General features: G+C 32.1%; 1 protein-coding gene across 1 annotated transcript; it reads left to right on the forward strand.

Moving 5' to 3' along the window:
• The first annotated feature begins 702 nt into the window (after nucleotides 1-702).
• LOC149561187 (BTB/POZ domain-containing protein At4g08455-like) lies at nucleotides 703-8,697 on the forward strand. The gene is made up of 4 exons (XM_089823757.1): nucleotides 703-1,263; nucleotides 1,347-1,821; nucleotides 1,924-1,976; nucleotides 8,460-8,697. Exons 1-4 carry the CDS (start codon nucleotides 1,018-1,020, stop codon nucleotides 8,520-8,522), a joined length of 837 nt encoding a protein of 278 aa, XP_089679883.1. The 5' UTR covers nucleotides 703-1,017; the 3' UTR covers nucleotides 8,523-8,697.
• The last annotated feature ends 11,529 nt before the right edge of the window (nucleotides 8,698-20,226 follow it).

Below are 20,226 nucleotides of genomic sequence, written 5' to 3' on the forward strand. Positions count from 1 at the left end.
ATTATTTAATAATTTTATTTGATAATTATTTAATAACAATTTTTTTAAATAAATATATTTAAAATAAGAATTATCTTTATTCATCAATATAACATTTAGAGAATTGGAGATCAAATAAATTACACTATACATATTATTTATTTTATTTTAATTATAGTCTTAATGCATATTATATATTTAATAACTATATAGAAAATAACACAAATTATTTAATTTAAAATAGTTTTAAAAAATTAAAGTATTTAATCTATAATTTTTTAATCATTTTAAGAAAATAGGTATTTTGTATTGTTAAAATAAATTAAATTAGTTTATATTTATATTATAGTAATACATATTACATCATTAAATAAATCAATTAAAAACTATTATTAAATTAAATCAATTAAATAGAATATTTTTTATTGCTCTTAGATAAAAATATTAATATTTCAAAAAATATATATCCTCTCAATTAAAACAAAAAGATTTATGATAATAGATTCAATAGATTTTATATAAAATTAAATTAAATTTTAATTATTCAATATCTACATATATTTTTTGTAAATTTCATTTACAAAAGTATATACATATATTATGTCATTATCGTATTGATTCCAAAGTTAGTAGATATTTTTGTTCTTTCTTGTTGATCTCTATGCCTGTCGTTTCCGATTAGTGTCCGATGAGATAGAAACGCACTCGTTTTAGTGCTCCTCTGTATTTCGGTTTTCTCAGCCCAAATTAAAGAAATCGATGGAATTTTTCGAATGGTTGTCCCGTCGTATGAGCTTCCCAATAGCATCTGCACTACTTCTCCCATCGTATTTGATTAATTAGGGAAATCATTTCCTGTGATAATAATCTTAGAGTTTCTCTGTTTTTCGTTTTTATCATTGCCGAGTCTGAAGCTTGATCATTGCTTTTCTTCTTCATCAGCTGTTGTCCTCTATTTATTCATTCTCTCTGCCAAATCCATTCTTTCTCAGCCTACTTTACACATATATTTGCTCCATTCATTCTTCTGTGTTACAAATGACTTATTTACAATTAAATTCCCGTCTTTTATGCAATTCCTGCCGTAAAGAGTTAGGGTTTTCTATGCCAAATCTTAATGTCGTACAATTTCATTACTGTGACAAATGTGACAAAGCTCAGAAACTCCATCCTGACTGTGATTTCCTGCAAAATTGGGACAGGGACATATTTCAAGAACCTTTTGCAGATTTCACATTGGAAGGAAGCGATGGAGGACTCGTAAAGGCACATAAAGCCGTTCTGGTATGTCATAAACCCTCGCTATTTAAAAGCCCCAATTTTTTTGCTCTGTTAAATGTTTTTTTTCAAATATGAATTTTCGGCAGGCAGGGAAGTCCAAAGTATTCAAGGCAATGCTGAGGGCAGGAATGTCCGAGTCTGTTAGCGGCAAAGTGAAAATATCAGATATAACAGCCGAAGAATTAAATCTGCTAATTGATTTTCTGTATTCGGGCAAAGTAAATCAAACAAGCTTGGAATATCATGGCGTTGCACTTTACAGGGCTTCTGTTAAGTATGATCTGCCTCTTTTGACGGCAATTTGTGAAAGGTTTCTGGAAAGTAACGTGGCTAAAGACATTCGTGGAGTTTTCGAGCTTGCTGTAGATTATAAAGTGGAGAAATTGCAGAAAGTTGTGTTGCCGTTTATTTTCAGTGAAGAGTTTGTTCAAAAAAATCGACCTGTTTTAGTGATGAAAACTCTGCGAGCGGCTTCGAAGTTCGAATGCTTTGCCGCGTACCGAGAGAAGAATCTGAAAACGATTCCTTCGCTTATGGAGACCGCTTTCTGTCGAGTTGCAGGTACACCCCCAAATAGAATTGTCTTTGTTTTTTACTTTTGATTTTTTGGGCATTTTTTTATTATATAAAATACACATGATTTTTTACTATTTTGGTGCTTAGATTATTGTGACTACCTGCCAAATGAAGTCGAAGATCCAAATGAAATGGCGTCGGTAAGTTGACATATTTTATTTTACTTTTGAATTAGTTAGTGTATTCGATTTTTTTATCAAAAGTTTTATTAAAGAAACAAGAATACAAATTAGAATTCATTATACTTGATTGCAATCTTGTATTCATCAAATTTGAATCGAATAACAAATAAAGATTTAGAGAATGAAAATGTTAGTTGAAGTTGTTTAAATTACTTACCATTGTATTTACTTTGTACGACTAGTGAATGAGTTTAATATCTATTTATCAATTACAATATTTTATTTTTGAGTTAATCAAATATTTATAAAGTTCATATAGTAATTTAAGAATTTAATTTATTATTTAAATTATTTATCTCAACAATAATTGGTTCATTTCTTTTGATCTTATGGGACCCCTTTTTTTGGAAGCTTCCTCCATATTGATATTTTTTTTTACTATATTTTCAACTAGTTACCCTTTTGATGAAATTATTTATGAATTTACTACTGATTATTTTTATCTATTACTATATAGTTAACTATGTTTTATATTAAAATTGGAATAGTTGATTTAAATACTTACTGTTGGCCCTTTTCATATTAACTTTCAATTGATTTGTTTATCAAAAATGATAATTCACATACTATATATATTACATTTCCTTTAATATTTTACTATGAATGGTGTGTTGGGACTAAAAATTGCAAGGTCAATTTTGAGTACCATTGAGAATTTGAGCCCTATAAACGCTTTTTGATGAGTTTGTACCCGGCTGTACCTTTGAGCCTCATGAGGTGTTTAATGTTTCTAACACCCTTCATTCAATGCATCTAAGTGTTCCATGAAGCTAAATGGACATTCTAAACCTTTTCGTAAAGTCCCATTTTGAGCAAATTCCAAATCTACATTTTCACCTAAGTGTCAAATAGCGACAGGAGGTTGTGTTTGCAACTGAATATCTCGCACGCAATAATGTTTCATGACACGTCGCTTTGGGAGTGTTTAGTGTCCATGCCTGAGAGCCTATGTTTCAGATTTTGAGTTGTTTTGAGTCCATTTGACTAGGTTTTCAATCCCTCAAAGTTTGTCAGTTACTGTTTTCATGCTTTTGCAATTAATTCAAAATTTTGGAAAGCCCTGTTTGACGAGTTATAACTTTGACCCAGTTGACCAAAATGCTAAAATTCTTTTTGCATTGCATTTTAGAGGTCAGGGACTTGTTATGTTTCAAGTTTCAACTTTTGACGAATCCGTTTGATCAGTTTTCAAATGCAATTTCAAACGCAATTTCTATCTTTTTACTGGTATCAGCATTTGCAGATTTGTCAAAAACCCCTATTCGAGATATTATGACTCCTAATCCATGATAGGTGAGATCAAATGGATTGTACCACTATGTTGTCCTCTAAAAATACTTCGAGTGTGCCAGTTTGCAAATCACGACGAATCCATTTGCATACTTTTCTAGGTCAATTCCATTTGCAAAAAATATTTTCTGTCAGTGCTTTCAATCTGCAAAATTCTGAGTAGCCCACTTTGACTGCTCGCCATTTGCATCATGTTATTCCTCATGATCCCAAATCGCAAATTTATAATGTCCTCATGACAAAGAACCAATGCCCCAGTTTTCTTCTTCCCATGTGTCAGTTTACCCAATTTTTGAAGCCAAATCCAAACCCAGGTCAACTTTGACAACGAATATCTTTTGACCTCGAATTCATCATGAGATGAGATTTGACATGGTAAAAGTGTATGGAATAGAGAGTCAATGTGCCAGTTTTCAGAGCCCAATCAGAGGTTTGGGTCAATTTTTAAGGCCAATCAACGGACTTCCTAACGCAAAATTGACAATTTCCAAAAAGATGTAAAATGAGCTTCAAATTCATTTTCAGTGGTCGAATTTGTTTTCAAATCAGTGCTAGAGGGTGAATGAGTCAGTTTTGCATTTCAGTCGTTTGGAAACGAAAAAAAATTAGCCGAACCCACCCCACTTTGGGGTTCGACTAATTGCTTCAAAATGATGGATTGATTTGAAAACAAACACTCTAATTAGAGGCAGCCAAAAGTGTCATAATTGAACAAAGTGAGTAATAAGGAAATGGATTGAGCCACAATGAAGCATTGGAAGAACGGTTCAAAATTACCTGCATACTTATCTACCCTAGGATAAATTTGTCTGGAAAAATGGAATATTCAATAGGACATTTCAACGAAATTATATAACATGTCTATATTTTATTCAATGTAATGAGAAATTATCTTAGGGAAATGCAAAAATATTGCAGAGTTATAGATATCTGTTAAATCAGGGGCCAACATGGTGCATGATAAAAAAACAAGAAATATTCATTTCACAAAATCAACGTATAAATTGACTTATATTATATTATTCTAGAATTATTTTTACAATACTAAAATATTATATAATATATAATTGAAAAATAAAATAATATAATTAGGAATCTAACTTTTTATCTCTCATTTACTATATGGATTAATTATTACAATATTTATTTATTATTTTTATTATAAGACATTCGAACGTTAAGTACATGCAACTACATGGCCCTTGTTTGTTAGGAGGTTATTTTATTTTGTAAATTCTTTTCTTCAAATATGAATAATATTTATGAAGAAGTGTGTGTGTGTGTGTGTGCGCGCGCGCGCACTTGTAGGAATTATTTATTTTTGGTTACTCATATTTGTTGTGGTCATAATTCAATCCATAATTTTGGTAAGTTTATTAGTAGGGAGCAAAAATCATAGATCCTTATTATATTTATCTAATGTGGTCACGTGGTACATACTTTGATCACATTAATCAAAAGTAGTTTGATAGATTGATCAAATGTCTCTCACCTTAAGCCATTCGTTTAGGAATCCTCAAGGTATATGAACTCTTGTAACCCTTTAAGCTCTCATTTTCCCTAGAAACTTAAACCATGTATCCTATTTATATTTATTTTATGTGATCACATGGTACATACTTTGATCTCATTCACAACATGTAGTTTGATAGATTGTTCAAGTGCTTCTCCCTTTAAGCCATCATGTTTGGACAGCTTAAGCCATTAACTCTTGTAAACCCTTAAGCTCTCATTTTATCGAGAACTTTAAACCATAGATCCTAATCATATCTATCTAATGTGATCACATTTAATGCGTAATTTAATCACACTCCTCACATAGATCTAGAGATGGATCAAATGCTTCTCCCCTTTAGCCATCTTATTAGGACCTTGTAAGACATGAATTAGTGTGACTAGTTAAGCTCTCATTTTACCTAGGACTTTAAACCATAGATCCTAATCATATCTATCTAATGTGATCACATTTAATACGTAATTTAATCACACTCCTCACATAGATCTAGAGATGGATCAAATGCTTCTCCCCTTTAGCCATCTTATTAGGACCTTGTAAGACATGAATTAGTGTGACTAGTTAAGCTCTCATTTTACCTAGGATCTTCAATCATATATTGCAATTATATCAATCTAATGTAATCACAATAATCACATGTGGTATGATGGATTAATAAAGTACTTATACCCTTAAGCCATTTTTGGGAATCTCTTAAAACAATAACTTGTGATCCCTTAACCTCTCTTTTTATCTAGGATCTAAAATTGTAGACCCTAAGTATGTCTACCTAGTGTGATCACATGAAACATACTTTGGTCACATTCATAATGTGTATTTTGATAGATTGATCAAGTGTCTTCCCCCTTAAGCAATTCAGATCCCTTAAGAGACACAAACTCTTGTGGTCCCTTCATTCCTCATTGTATATAGGACCTTAAACATATGACCTTATCATACCTATCTAAAGTGATTACATAGATATTTAGATTAATCAAGTGCTTCTCCTCTTAAGCCATCTAATTATGACCCCTTAATACATGAACCCTCTTCGAACCTGTTGAGTATTTATTTTATCTAGGACCTTAAACTATAGATCCTAATTATATTCTATCTAATTGGACCTTAAACTATAGATCCTAATTATATTCTATTTAATTGGACCTTAAACTATAGATCCTAATTATATTCTATTAAATTTGATTCTTTGATACATATTTTGATCACATGCATCATATGTAGTTTGATAGATTGATCAAGTGCTTCTCTCATTAAGCCATCACATTAGGACTCCTTAAGACATGAACTCTCATAAACTTTTGAGCTCTTTTTTACCTACAACCTTAAAACGTAGATCTTAATTACAATATTGTAATATATCTCATTTGAATCTACCACCTTTATTAAATTTTGCACTCTATTAAAATTTTATCTATCAATTATACATTATAGAATTTACAATTAGATAGTATGCATGTATTTTTAAATTATAATTAGTTGTTAAATTCAAGTTTCATATATGTTCAATGAAATTTGAATGATATTACATACATGTCTGCTAAACTTTCTTTTAATTCCCATGTAGCTTTATAAATATATATTTCTAGCAATTGTTTTTAATATGTATAATATCACATTTTTAATATGCATTTCTTATGATTCTTTTTCAACAAATATAATGCAAGATCACATTTATGATGGACGAGATTAACATTGATGAGTAGCTTAATCGTCTACCTCCAACTCATTTACTCTACCCCTTGTATCAAATGGCGTTCTCTTACAAGCTAGGATTGATGAGAATATAGATTTGATACAAGTAAATGTATGTTCCTTCTAGAATAACCCATTTATGCCACCAAATGTATTACATTTTACACCTTGATACAAAACCTTGTAAACATTATTAGGTCCATGGATGTCAACCTAGATAGTTACTTCTTGTAGAGAGAGGAAAGGAGATAATTTTATTCAAATGAACTCTCCTTAAAGGAAATTCTTTAACCTCAAAATTAGCAAAGCCCATTTAGCTCCCACTTTTTTAACCCCATCACTAATGGGTTGATCTCACCAAACACAAAATGAATATATATGTTAGGTGGTGTACACATCTAGGGATAACCTGGAATTTTTGGGAGCAATGGATGGTATATGATCATCCACCACATGCTAATTGTGAGGCCCATCTTTATATTTTTACAAAACTATATGTAGAGTTTAGTTTGGGTATAAAACCAACTATTTTATTGTAGGGATTTGGTGGTAATATGTGACAATAAAGGTTAGGGGTATAAATTGATTATCATCAACTTCTACCTTCTCAATATCTTGTGGTTCCTCACCATTTAACATCATCCATTAATATCAACATTAGGCATGTTGAGTGTACTCTCTACTAATCTCAATGATCAAGTTGTTCAGGTGGTAGTTAATTTTAGTGATTTCCAACATGGATATAAAGTATTTAACTAATTATTTACTGTGAAAATATGAGAGCATTAATTTTATTTCATTAATTTATTTTTTCAATAGTTATGTGACTCACAACATTTTTGTTAGTATGCAACTAGTTATTATTTTGAATATATAGCTTAATTTTAACATGATTTTAATTTTGTTTATAGTCCTAACATGTGTTAAATATACTAAATAATATTAACTTGATTTCAATTTGCATTTCAATCCTAAACATGTGTTAACTTTTTAATTCTAGTACTTGAGGAGGTCATCATTCTTCCACCTCAGACCCACCAAACGTTGTGGTGAGTAATTGTCCATTAAGCGCACATGCACATGCTCTCTCTCTCTCTCTCTCTCTCTCTCTCTCTCTCTCTCTCTCTCTCTCTCTCTCTCTCTCTCTCTGGCACACACACAGACACAGACACATATATATTTACACATGCAAACACACATACATATATACATATTATATATCTACATATACATACACACACACACACACACACACACACACACACACACACACACACATATATATATATATATATGAGAGAGAGAGAGAGATGCATGTGCGCATGTGCACACGCACACACATGACCACCACTATTAGGATGGGTATACCTATAAATATATGCCCCCAAAACTCCCTCATCCTCAACCCTCCCCCCACCCCCCAACCCCACTTAACCACCAACACTAGGATGGGTTTTGCAAACCTTATTGATCCAAATCAATTTTAAAAACCATCAATTGGATTTCATGTTTTTTTTTTTTTCTATATGAACAAATCGTAGGTTTTTTAATGAATTTAAACACTTTTTAACCTAATGTGTACACGCCATTTATTTGACCTTGTAGCACCTTGTTAGTGATACTTTGGTCCTAATGATGCCACATTCCAAGATGTGAAAAAACAACAACAATAACTTAGATTTTGAAAATCAACAATATTATAGTTTTGGGGAATGAGTTGAAGTATTCTTAAACTTAATATTTTTCTCGGGTCTTCTTTTTTCCTTCTATAGTATGAGATAGGTTCAAACCAACTCAAAAAACATGTAGTGGGAAATGCTTATGTTGATGTAGGAAGTGGTGTGAAGATTCATAAGGTAAATTTTATGAATTTATACATTAAAGTGAATTAAATCACTTTTTATCATCTTAAATCTAATTGAAATTTTATTTGTCTTGTTCAGGGTGATTTAGATTGTTTGGGTTCACATGGATTGAAGAGGAGTCGCAATATTAAGGACTCTTAGTTTTAGGAATGTTTCATATGTTTTAGTATATTTCATATTCTAGTACATTTCACTTATTGAGTACTTCTTTTAAATATGTTTTGGTATATTTTATGGACTAGATCTATTTATATGTTCTATTATTTTTTAGACTCTATATGAGCTAAATCTATACATATACCTTATCATTGTCATATGGTTTCAGGGCTTCATATAGAATAGTATTTTATGTACTATTATTGTTGTGGTATTTCATGTAGATTTATGCAATTTAAGTTGAATAATTTCTAGATAGATACAATTGAAGTCCACTAAAAATCATAATTGGAATCATAGCTCATCAAAGTTACAATTTTTAGACATATATAAACTCAAACATTAAATTTTGATGAATTTTCAAGCTTAGAAAAAGTTTTAAACATAGTTCATTTTTAAAAATGCAGCAATTTAGCAACTTATTACATATTGAACATTAAGTTGAAGCATATAACATTTATGTTTTTTATTAAGGAAAACAGATTTTGAAGGGTACATGAAACCCTTTACAAACTGAAAAGTTTTCAATGAAGCCCAAACCAAACAATACTACAGCCCATAGGTGAAACAGGTCACCAAGCAAAACTAGTGACCAAGGTGGTGTCACTAATTACACAGTACTCTTCAGCCACAAAAACAGGTTTTGAGCAAGCACCTAAAACCCCATGGTTAAAAAATAAATAAACAATAAGTCCCTAACCATGTCAAACTACAAAGAACAACAGGGCAAAAGAGCCAGGAGAACCAAAAAATGGGACAGTCGCAAATAGGCAGGGTCTCAAGATTTCCCTTTCGGTCCCATCTTTTGAGAACATAATTTCATCTCAAAAGATGGAGTGGAGGGCTTGACCTTTTTTTTCTTTTACTATTGTCCATCCATCCTCCAAACTAGCAGCCTTCTACCATGCAAAGTTAGCAACACCACAACCAGTCCCCAAAACCCCTGCAACCAAGGAAGAACTCAGGATTGTACCAAAAGAAGGGACAACAACAACATCCAGAGATGGAGCCACAAGAGGGGCTATAGTCAAATCACCAGTGATAGAATTTGAAGGAGGGAGAATAGAAGAGGTCACGACCATTGGAGCAACATTCGTACCATCAGAGACAACAATTGAATCCACCACCAAAGTGTCCTAAGAAGAGCCAATATCCCCAACAGAGGGGGCTTTCTGAACTATGTAGTGATCATTCAAAACCTGCATCCACCAAGAAGGTGACTTCTTTGGTCTAGATTTTTCAGAGGAGCATCGAGTAGCAAGGTGGTCGGTCTTGTGGCATTTCTTGCATTGGAAGGGGATACCCTCAAAATCAAGAAGCTGAATCCAAGAGCCAAGAGGAGAGGCCAACTTAATCTTTTTAGGGAGTCCCTTGGAGACGACGATCTCCACAAGAATATGAGCATACGTCGTCCACAACGCATTGGAAGATGCAGTATCAACTTGCAAAATGTCCCCTAGGGCCTCCCCCATTGCCTTTAGGACTAAGTCCAACCATAGGTGAAGGGGAAGATTCAACAGCCTGACCCACAAAGGGATCTTATTAAAGGATTTCATCAACAGGTCAAAATCCTTATAGCAAGGTTTAGCCATCAAGAGGAACTTCTCCCTCCCAGGAGAAACCACGGCACAGGATGGCATTTCTAGGTTTGGTAGTAGAAAATTTCACAATGAAAAAACCCCTTTCCACAGGGTAAATCTGAGCTATTTCTAAAATGAGGGGCTCCCAATCTTGGTTAATCCAGGCATGCAAATCCAATAGAGAGGGCCAGAAACCCTTTAAATGAAAAATAGTAGTGATGGAAGAGAAGTCATACCCATAAGTGGAGATCTCATCAACAATATCCGACTCTAAATTAATCATTATTGGTTTACATATAGTGGCAGGCACAGCATCATGGAGCCTTGAATGCATAGCCTGACCTCCAATACCGGCCTCATAAGCGGCCACATTAGCATAAGAGATGGCGAATCTACTCGCAACACCACTAGGTAGAGCTAGAGCTACCCCAGTAGGATCCATGGGCATAGAAACCACAGAGGTGTTGCCGACGGCCAAGGCCAGATGAAGCCCAGTCCCATAGGTTGCATGAGGAAGGGCGAGAGAAGACAGAATTTGAATCCTAGCTAGGGCATCATCGCAGAAGATGGAGTATGGATTTATGTTACCGATCATAATTTTTTAGACTTTTTCCTGGTAAGAACCTATTGAAGTAAAAAATAAAAATAAAAATAAAAATTAACATTTCATTTGTACCAACTTAGGAACTTATAACATATATAACATTAACAATAAATGAACAAAAAAAATACAAACACTTGTACAAGAAATAACATTAACATTGATCCACTTTAAATAGTGCAAGAATACAAAACTGATCCAATTCATTGATACAATCACATTGAGTAGAGATAATGATTTTGTATATATTATTGTATTGAACTTGTAATAAAAAATTTACATAGTAAGATTCACATATTGAATACACAAAAAAATTTTAAAATTTGCTATTGACTATGTCATACGCAACTAATAATAGAAATTAATTACATTCAACTAATGCATATTATGTTATATGAGTTATTAATTTTTTGTTAGTTGAATGCACAAAAGTAGTAGTTGTCATCACATGTATGACAAAAATTAAGAAATTTACAACAAATAGTGAGATATAAAATTAGGACGGCTAAAGAGAAGAAATATTTGATCAATCTATCAAACTAGGTGATAGATGTCATCAAAGTATATATAATGTTACTGTCCACTATATAGAACATTTATGCCAACATACATAACATCAAGTCAAACTTATGGGTAAGTCCACAAAGCCACTGGTAAAAAAATGGGGCCACATGGTTAAAACCATAAGTTTTCACAAAGCTTGTGCATGTTATTTAAAATTTGAAGTTCCATCAAAGACCAAGATGTCATTATGTCAATGAAATCCACATTGAAAATGATTGGCGATAAGACACTTTCTTGTTGTCATTAAAAAAAAAGACAAGTCATTGGAATTCTGACGATAGAGGTTTCCACTCAATCTTGCAAAAAACTCAACAATTCAATGATGGGGTCTGCACTTCCAACGAATGGATCCATTAGAGTATTGATGCAGTTTCTATACTTGTGACAAAAGAGATTGTAATAGTTTTGGCAACATCATTGGTGTGACGAGTGTTTGTCAAAAGTCGGATGAGAAGTTTGTCGCAATTCTGACAAATACTATTTTTTTTAATAATATAAACATTTGAAAAGCCAAAAGAATTGTTGAAATGATTGAAAAACCCAATAAACCATCAACCATTTCTTTATCCAAAGCACCACAAAAGTTAACATGTTTACATAAAATAGACTTTCATTCTTGTTAAGGGGACTAACCAAGGTCCTAATTCCTTATCCAACACATAAGACACAACATGACATCTCTTGACATGTTATACCCATGAGAAAATAACTTACCAATGCTACTCCATCTGTACTCAGCATTCAGTCACTAGTTATGAATAATATACTAACCGCATAAAAAACAATGTAAAACAATGAATGTCAAAAGCAAAAAATAATCTCATTGAATGATATGAAATAATAGAAGTAGAGGTGCCAAAACCCACAATATGTAGAAATAATAGATCTCTCCCCTTTTTGTTGAGGTGGTATTCATAATTTCCAAGAGTTTCTTCCATCGAGTTCTTGATGTGTCTATTCATAAAATTTTATTAAAGGTTGTGTTTAAGAGTATATATATTATTTTTATAACTGTAATGAATGTTCTTTAAAGAAATAATGATTGTTCTAGCACTATTTTTCATTGTTTCATAATTTCTTCTAGTTTTTCAAGATATAATGAGTATTTTAAGGATATAAAACTTAATTGTTATAATTGAAGTAAGACCAACCCCATAGCTCCCAAGAATCACCTACATGCAAACACCTGTCACAAAAAGAGAGAAGCAAAAGCTATGGAGGTTGGAATTCCCAGATCTACTGATGAGACATTCTTAATGTGCAAAAAAGAAATTCCATTTATATTGAATGAATGAATTATTACAAAGATATCAAACCTTATATTGAAGATCAAAACCCTAAAAGGTAAAACATAGGTTGCATGATAATAATTAATAAAAGAATTAATTAGTATATGTCCAAAGTTTAGCTTAAATAAACTAGAGATGATAAGTGACTCAATAATTAAATCAATATGATTTAATTAATAAGAAAATATTTTATTTACTCTAATGCTCCCGCCCTCCCCCACCCTCAAGATAAACTTAGGGAGTAGCTTAAAACCTAGAAACAACTACTGAAAGTATATTTTGGTCCCTACAACAAGGCCTACTGAGATACCCAAGCACAATCAAATCTCTAAAAAGAGGAGAAATAAAGAAAATCACATAAGAAAAACCCTACTCCAAAAAGAGATGGGAATAATACTAACAAGAAGTAGTGGGCTGAAGAATCCTCCAAACTAGGGAATGTCCCATAAGATGGGAACAAAAGATGATCATGAAGAATACTACCAAAGCATGTAGAATTTGTAAAGTATTCTCAAAAAGTAACTACTAGTCTGAAGAACCTCCACTGAAATATAACCTGACCAAGTAGAGAAGACTATAATCTACATCGAATCGAGAGGCACACAAAGGCAAACAATTAAACTCGAAGATACAGATGGCATGAAAACCCCAAAGCCTAAAGAGTTGATCAATCAAAGATGGAAGGCTAAAACCAAAGTAGAAATGAAATGAAAACTGTTTATATGGTAAATGATCCATCTCACTGAAATGGATAGGTACCCAGCCATTGCATTCACTTAGTACATAGGAACAAATATTGAATACATAGCTCACTCTATTGAACAAAGGAAGCATGAGAAAAAACATAAGAATACCCCTAAATATAGATGAGGGTGAGGTGACAAGCAATTGGAAAAGTGGGCTTAAAGAATTGCATGTCAAGGACCTGCGATCAAGATGCAAAAAATAGTACATATGTGTGTATTGAGGAGATCAATCATAGACATGTCATGTGGCTAATGTCATAGAAGGGAATCTCACTGGACAAAGGAAGATGGAAATAAAGGCAAAACATCAACCCCCATGGAACTTTAATCAGAGTAGTGAATGTACAATAAGACACAAGATATGGTGAATCCCAAGAGTACAATAATTTGTAAAAGTGTTCTCAGATGAAATTGTTTGAGTCAGAAGGTAAAACAAGTCAACCCAACCAAAATGAAAATACAGATGCAATATGGCACTTTATCTCAGTGTGTTTTTAAGAATGTATATAAATGATGTCTAAATAGACCAAAAGAGACATAAGGTTGATACTATAGATAGTACAACCCATAGAAAATCATCTGAAGCAACGAAATTGGTCCCCGAACCTCTAAAACAACCAAGATATCCACCAGAATACAAAAATACAAAAGACTAAATAGAATGTGCTTGGAAAAGAATCTGGAAACACAACCAGCATATAAAGAATTCTCAAATTGAAGATTGGATGCTCAAGATATGTCTCCCAGAGTACAAAATAGAACTTTTAACTTTGACAAAAAAAAACAACCATCACAAAAGAAAAAAACCAAAAATCACCTACACTAATGGAACATGCTCAAAACTAGACTTTCTAGCAATATCTTGTTTGCAAAAAAAAAGATTCTTAATGAGCAAGTTACGAACAAAAAACCATGAGTAGGTCAAAAAATACTTGAAATAGCAAGCAGAGGTGAAGTGCCTCAGTTTGTGTGCCAACATGCCTTGATTCTTATACCAAAATACCTTGATTTTTATGCCAAAATGCATTGTTTTGTGCCAAAGTACCTTGGTTTTCATACAAATGTGCCTCAATTTTTGTGCCAACATGCACACATTGCCTCAATTTTGAGAGCTAAAAATATTAGCTTTCGTGACAAAAAATCTTGATTTCCATGACAAAAAAATCAATTTTTGTGGGAAAAATATCAATTTATGTGCCAAAAAATCTCAAATTTTGAGCAATAATCTCAATTTATGTGCCAAAAATCTTGATTTTCATGCTAAAAAATTATAAGATCATCACCTTGGTAAACATGCCAAATCTAGGAGTAATTTATTTTGCCTCATATTCCAATTGTGTCCAAATTTCACAAATTTTATATGAAAATAGAGGTTTTGGGAGTTCTAAGCTCAATGGTGAGGTCCATTGGGCTCAAAGTGCACTGAAAAAAGGTGACCCCCCAAATCCAATATTAAAAAAATCTGAAAGAAAAAATATAGATCTGCAAGCCAAACCAAACCTCTCATGAATTGAACAGGGGCATGAAAATCTGGAACTCCGATACCATGTTGAAGTTGAAGGATGATCAATCCCACATTTCGAAAAAATCACTTGCATGCAAACACCTATCACAAAAAGAGAGAAGCAAAAGCTATGGAGGCTGGAATTCCTAGATCCATAGATGAGACATTCTCTATGTGTGAAAAAGAAATTGCAATTATATTGAATGAATGAATTATTACAAAGATATCAATCCTTATAAAGGAGATCAAAATCATAAAAGGTAAAACCTAGGTTGCATAATAATAATTAATGAAATAATTAACTATTATATGCCCAAAGTTTAGTTTAAGTAAACTAGAGATAATAAGTAACTTAATAATTAAATCAATATGATTTAATTAATAAGAAAATACTTTATTACTCTAACTTTAATATTATAGGTAAATGCCATTTTAAAAATATTTATAGCATAATAACCTTGTCTTGAAAGAGGGGTGGTTTATTTCAACCATTATATTATAATATTTTAATCATAATATTGCTCAAATGAGAATAATTTGGCTTAAAAAATTTTAATGTTCTATCAGGCCTAGGTCATGATAATTAGTCACTTATTATTTTATTTTAAATTGTGATTATTTCAAACAATGATTGATATTTGACTAGTAACTCTAATTTTTCAAACAAGAATAAAGTTTACGTCTAGGGAAATTGGAAAACTTAAATAGAACATTAAAGTTGTTGAGAAATTATAAAAATAGGAAGGATATTCATAACCAAAGAGTAATACCATTATTAAGGGGGTTGTGTGAATGTTTTTTTACTGTGTTTTAAATATAACTACGTGAATCTTTATAAGGTGGTTATTAAGGGTTTGGTTGACCACATAGGAAGGTAAATCAAAAGGCTTAGGTAGGCTCTACTTGGTTGATATTGTGTGTATAGTGATGGTTTTATGGATTCAATTATTTCCTTCTAACCCGATTGCGTAGTTATGCTATATGGATAGTTGTTTGTAAATGAATGTTTGTTATAAGTATTATGGTGTATTTAACCTTTTGATTCCAACCACAAGTTTGAAGCTCCTATCATATGTTTAATTGGGGATCTTGTCATGATTTTTGGCTCAAGTGTCATAAAATTGTATTCCAATTATATATTATGGAACCCATTATGAACATTATACTTTTATTAGATTCATTGATTCTTGAGTCTAGATTAGGTAATATAGGTGTGTAGAGAGGGGAGTGGCTTACAATGTGGGTCAAGACACTAAGTGGCTAGTGGGGTGACTCATTATAACAAACTTAACAAAGTAATAGCACAAAGCATTAATGGGGTTTAAAATGAACTAATAAATATAAATGCTCATCTCTCATTCCTTAAGTGCTTGTATATGCTAAGAAGGGAGTGGGAGAAGATGCATGATTGAGGTCTTGCATAGTTAGTTAACCTTGCCTATATGAAAGGTTACTAATGATGTAGAGTCACTAGGGGGTTGGGTTCTAGAGAGTTACCAAGGTAACCATAGAGTTCGCTCATGTGATGACAATTATCCATATACACCTAGGTTTCCTACATGTGTTTTTGTTGCCTCTAGAAATTATGTCTACCTTCTTTTTTACATGTAAGACCCATTGTGTTAGAGAGCTATTAGGATTCCCTTTCCTAGTTTCCTTGATGCTTTATGTGGATTAATATCCAAGTGGGACCTCAATTTATCACCTTAGCATAGTGGAAGTGGGTCATTCAGTTTCCATGTGGTCAGGTGGGAGTTGATTCTCTTACCATTTGAGTTTCTAATAGATATGTGTCAATTGTATAAGGTTTCTTGATACACTTTTACTTTCATGATTATCATTCTAGGACACATGATCCTATCTTCATGGTTATATTTGACTTATGTATCTTCTATTTTTCTGATTCATGTATCTTGTATTATTGTATTCCTTTTGGATATTCCATGTATATGTATCCTTGGTTTTTATGGCATACCCTATGGATTACATAGTGGATGTCATTTAATGAGTCTATTCTTTGAAATAAATTATATTATGTAATTATATTTTAATGATGGTTCATGTAATATAATGATGTATTAATGTTCTTAATGATTGTGAACTAATATTTCCTTTAATTAACTTAGATAATCAACAAATTAATACATGTGATTCTTCATTATGAAGCCTTAGAGGAATGTAATATTGTTGTTAATTTACTTATGTGTATGTATCTATTTTTCATTCCATTACTTCCGCACTACATCATTGATGTTGTACAACTTTTAAACAAAAAGATATTTAACAAACTTAATGATCTTGTTAGGTTGATTTCTCCGGGCTCCAAAGTAGGGCAATACAATTCCTCAAAATAAATTATTGAATTTCTTTGACAATAAATAGTCTATGAATTCCCATAGTGATGGGATAACTAGAGATAGTTTTTTTTCATTTTATATACATTGAGAATTGATATCAATGGATATGATCCAATGAAAAATGCTTCCATTTCCATTTTATGAGGAGAATAAGCATCAACATACTCAATTCCACCATTACCATCAAGATAAGGAGAATCATCATTAATTATATCTATAGATTTATCTACGTGAAGTTCTAAATCTCAGTATATTCTCAATTATCACGAAACCATAAGTTTTATTATTAATCTTTCTAATTTTAATAGTGCATAAATTTGAGCTATAATACATCTCTTTATCACAATACAAATATTGTTTTGTTGATAAGTCAAAACATACTTATACTAAGATACACATTAATATTTCTTCATATAAAATGAAGGCCTCAATTTCTAGTTCATAAAATAGAAATATTGAGTAGTAGTGATAATATTGATCCATGAATGCTCCAACTAGCATGATAAATAGCTTTTCTGTCACTAATTGTAAATAAGTAGAAAATATTTCAATAAAATTTCTCAAAATATTTACATAATATAAAATAGAATGAGGAATAATACCATAAATGAGACCAAAAAGGTCAATTACACCAATACTATAGAATGATGGTATGAAAAATTGAAGTCTTGGACTACCAAAAATCCTCCTTTTGCTGAAAGCGTTGAGATCAGACCATGATTCAAGTGAAACCATGAAGTGTAACATCTCCATGTTTTATTAAACTAAAGAACTCATTTAACCCTATATGAGACACTTTGAAATCTATAACGAGTGGGTGGTATTGGAGTGGATAAAATAATGACACAAGCCAAGAATACTTTACAAGAAAAATATGTGTTAAATAAAAGAGATAAAGTAAAAGTATTATGCTCTATAAGAACCATAGAATAATATATTGATTACACAATAATAAATTGGGATATAATTAATATGAATGAATGAATTTCTTGATAGAAAGCAAAATTTTCCCCAGTCCTAAATTTAATAGAATGAAAGAAATGAAAAGTAGAAGCTAAATTATAATTGAACTAAATTTAGAAAAGAAAAATCTTAGTCAAATAAAGCACCTAAGTTATGATTAATTAAATCATGAAGGACCTGAACCCATAAATAAAATGTAACATCAAGTCTAGAGTTGACGAGCCAGAAAGATCTCAAGAATTGGCCCTACAAAAGAACTAACAAGAAGAACTAGTAGCTACAACCAAAATAGAGGAAAACCAAACAACTTAACCATGTTTTTTAGATGGACTAAGTCACCACTAGCTAAAGCAAAAATAAAACTTAATAATAGAAAGACACATATCTGACCAAACCAGCAACCAAAACCAAGAACCACACTACACTACACCAACTAGTAAGCACCCATCAACAAAATTGTCACCAAAACACAAATCAATTGTCTAATTCTAGTACTCCTTAAGCTGGTCCAGGAAGGAGAACTTAGGGTGAGCAATCTTGAACCTACTAAACCCCTAAGAAGTCTCTTGTTGACCTTCCTCTTTTCTTGGAGTCTCCTCCTATTTCCTCTTTGCCACTCCCTCCTCCAATTGAGACTTCAAACTCCCAATATCCCCTTCCATCTTGGTTTGGGCATGGGTACTCTTAGTGACCTGATTGTTGATTTTCTCACGTAGCTGGACCTACTCCTTCTTGATAGACACCAAGGCTTCTAGCACCTCGTTTCACTCTTCCTTAGAAGGCACCTTGTTTTTTATGTCCTCCACCTGTTCCGCCATCTTTTTCCAGTCATTGAAATTTTATCTCCTAGCTTCTATCCCATTTCCCACTAGACCTCATCCCTGCGGCTAGTCATCCAATCCACATATTTTCTCTCCGTTTTTGCAATAGCCTCTAGTATGTTAATCTTTCTTCAAGTAATGTGTAATGGAAATAGGAGCCACTAGTTTAAACTAGTTTTAACATAAAGCCATATCCGCTAAGTGGAGGGAGGTAAGTGCACAAAGTTATGGTACCAAAATGGGGTATATGATGCCACTTTTTTTCCCCTAAAATCAATTTTTTTGAACTTCGACAAGAATTTAAAGTTAGTTACTCTAAAAATTTCAAAATATGACAAACAAAAGTTGTAGTCCTCAAAATATAGTTTCCAAACTACTTTTTTTTTTTTTTTTTAAATGGTGGATTTTAAGGCCTCCAAGAAAAGGGGCCACAAAAAGGGTAACTATTTTTTCAGTAAAAATATAACATAGTGTGAAGTGTGGTCCCCTTAAAATCCTAATGTTTTTTTTTTGGAAATTCTTTAACCTCTCTAGTCAAAAGGTAGCTAACACCATGTATATTAACCCATATTTTTTGGATGATTTCTTAATGTATATATTTTTTGTACGAATTTTGTAAGTGAGCACATCCCAAAAATGTGAAATATATGTATGCACCCCCAAAAAGTCATTGAGAACTAATCAAAAATCAAAACTCCTTTTTTAAAAATGTGTAGAATGGAGTCTAGTTTCTAAAAAACTAACTTGTTATAAAATCCAATGAACAAGCCAAAATCTAACCCCTAAATACAACATGTTGGTTTTTGTAAAAAAAAATGAAATACATTCAAAAGAAATTATAGTTGAAAGGGTCAAAATAGTATAAATTCAAAATTAATTATATGGTTATATAGCTAACACATAGATCTACAATGTTATGTAACTTGATTTTATCAATATTCAGTTCCACAAACAAACCTAATGGAGAGCACACAATAGAAGTTATTCATTTTTGTATATGCTTGCTGGAAAACACATCTCAGACCTTTTTGAAGCCACCAAGCCGTTGGTTTGGATCTCCAATGAAAATCCAAGCCTTGGGGTTGGTGAATCATTAAAAAGAGGGCTCACACTAACGTGCAATAGTGTTAGTGTTCAATAGTGCGACTGCATTATTGCATGACCATGCTATGAAAATATAGTGGTTTTCAAATAATGCTAGTGCACTAAAGTGTGAGCATGCTATTAAAATATAGTAGTTTAAATAAAACACACATGCTATAGT

This window comes from Cupressus sempervirens, chromosome 4, assembly GCF_028749045.1.
Source record: "Cupressus sempervirens isolate cs-2001-9-10 chromosome 4, ASM2874904v1, whole genome shotgun sequence".
Taxonomy (NCBI): domain Eukaryota; kingdom Viridiplantae; phylum Streptophyta; class Pinopsida; order Cupressales; family Cupressaceae; genus Cupressus; species Cupressus sempervirens.

Bases quoted from the DNA above. Each gene is read 5' to 3' on its own strand.
- LOC149561187 (XM_089823757.1), top strand. From the start codon at position 1,018: ATGACTTATTTACAATTAAATTCCCGTCTTTTATGCAATTCCTGCCGT. The intron at 1,264-1,346 runs GTATGTCATAAA...AATTTTCGGCAG, and splicing joins AGGCACATAAAGCCGTTCTG to GCAGGGAAGTCCAAAGTATT. The intron at 1,977-8,459 runs GTAAGTTGACAT...TGTCTTGTTCAG, and splicing joins ATCCAAATGAAATGGCGTCG to GGTGATTTAGATTGTTTGGG.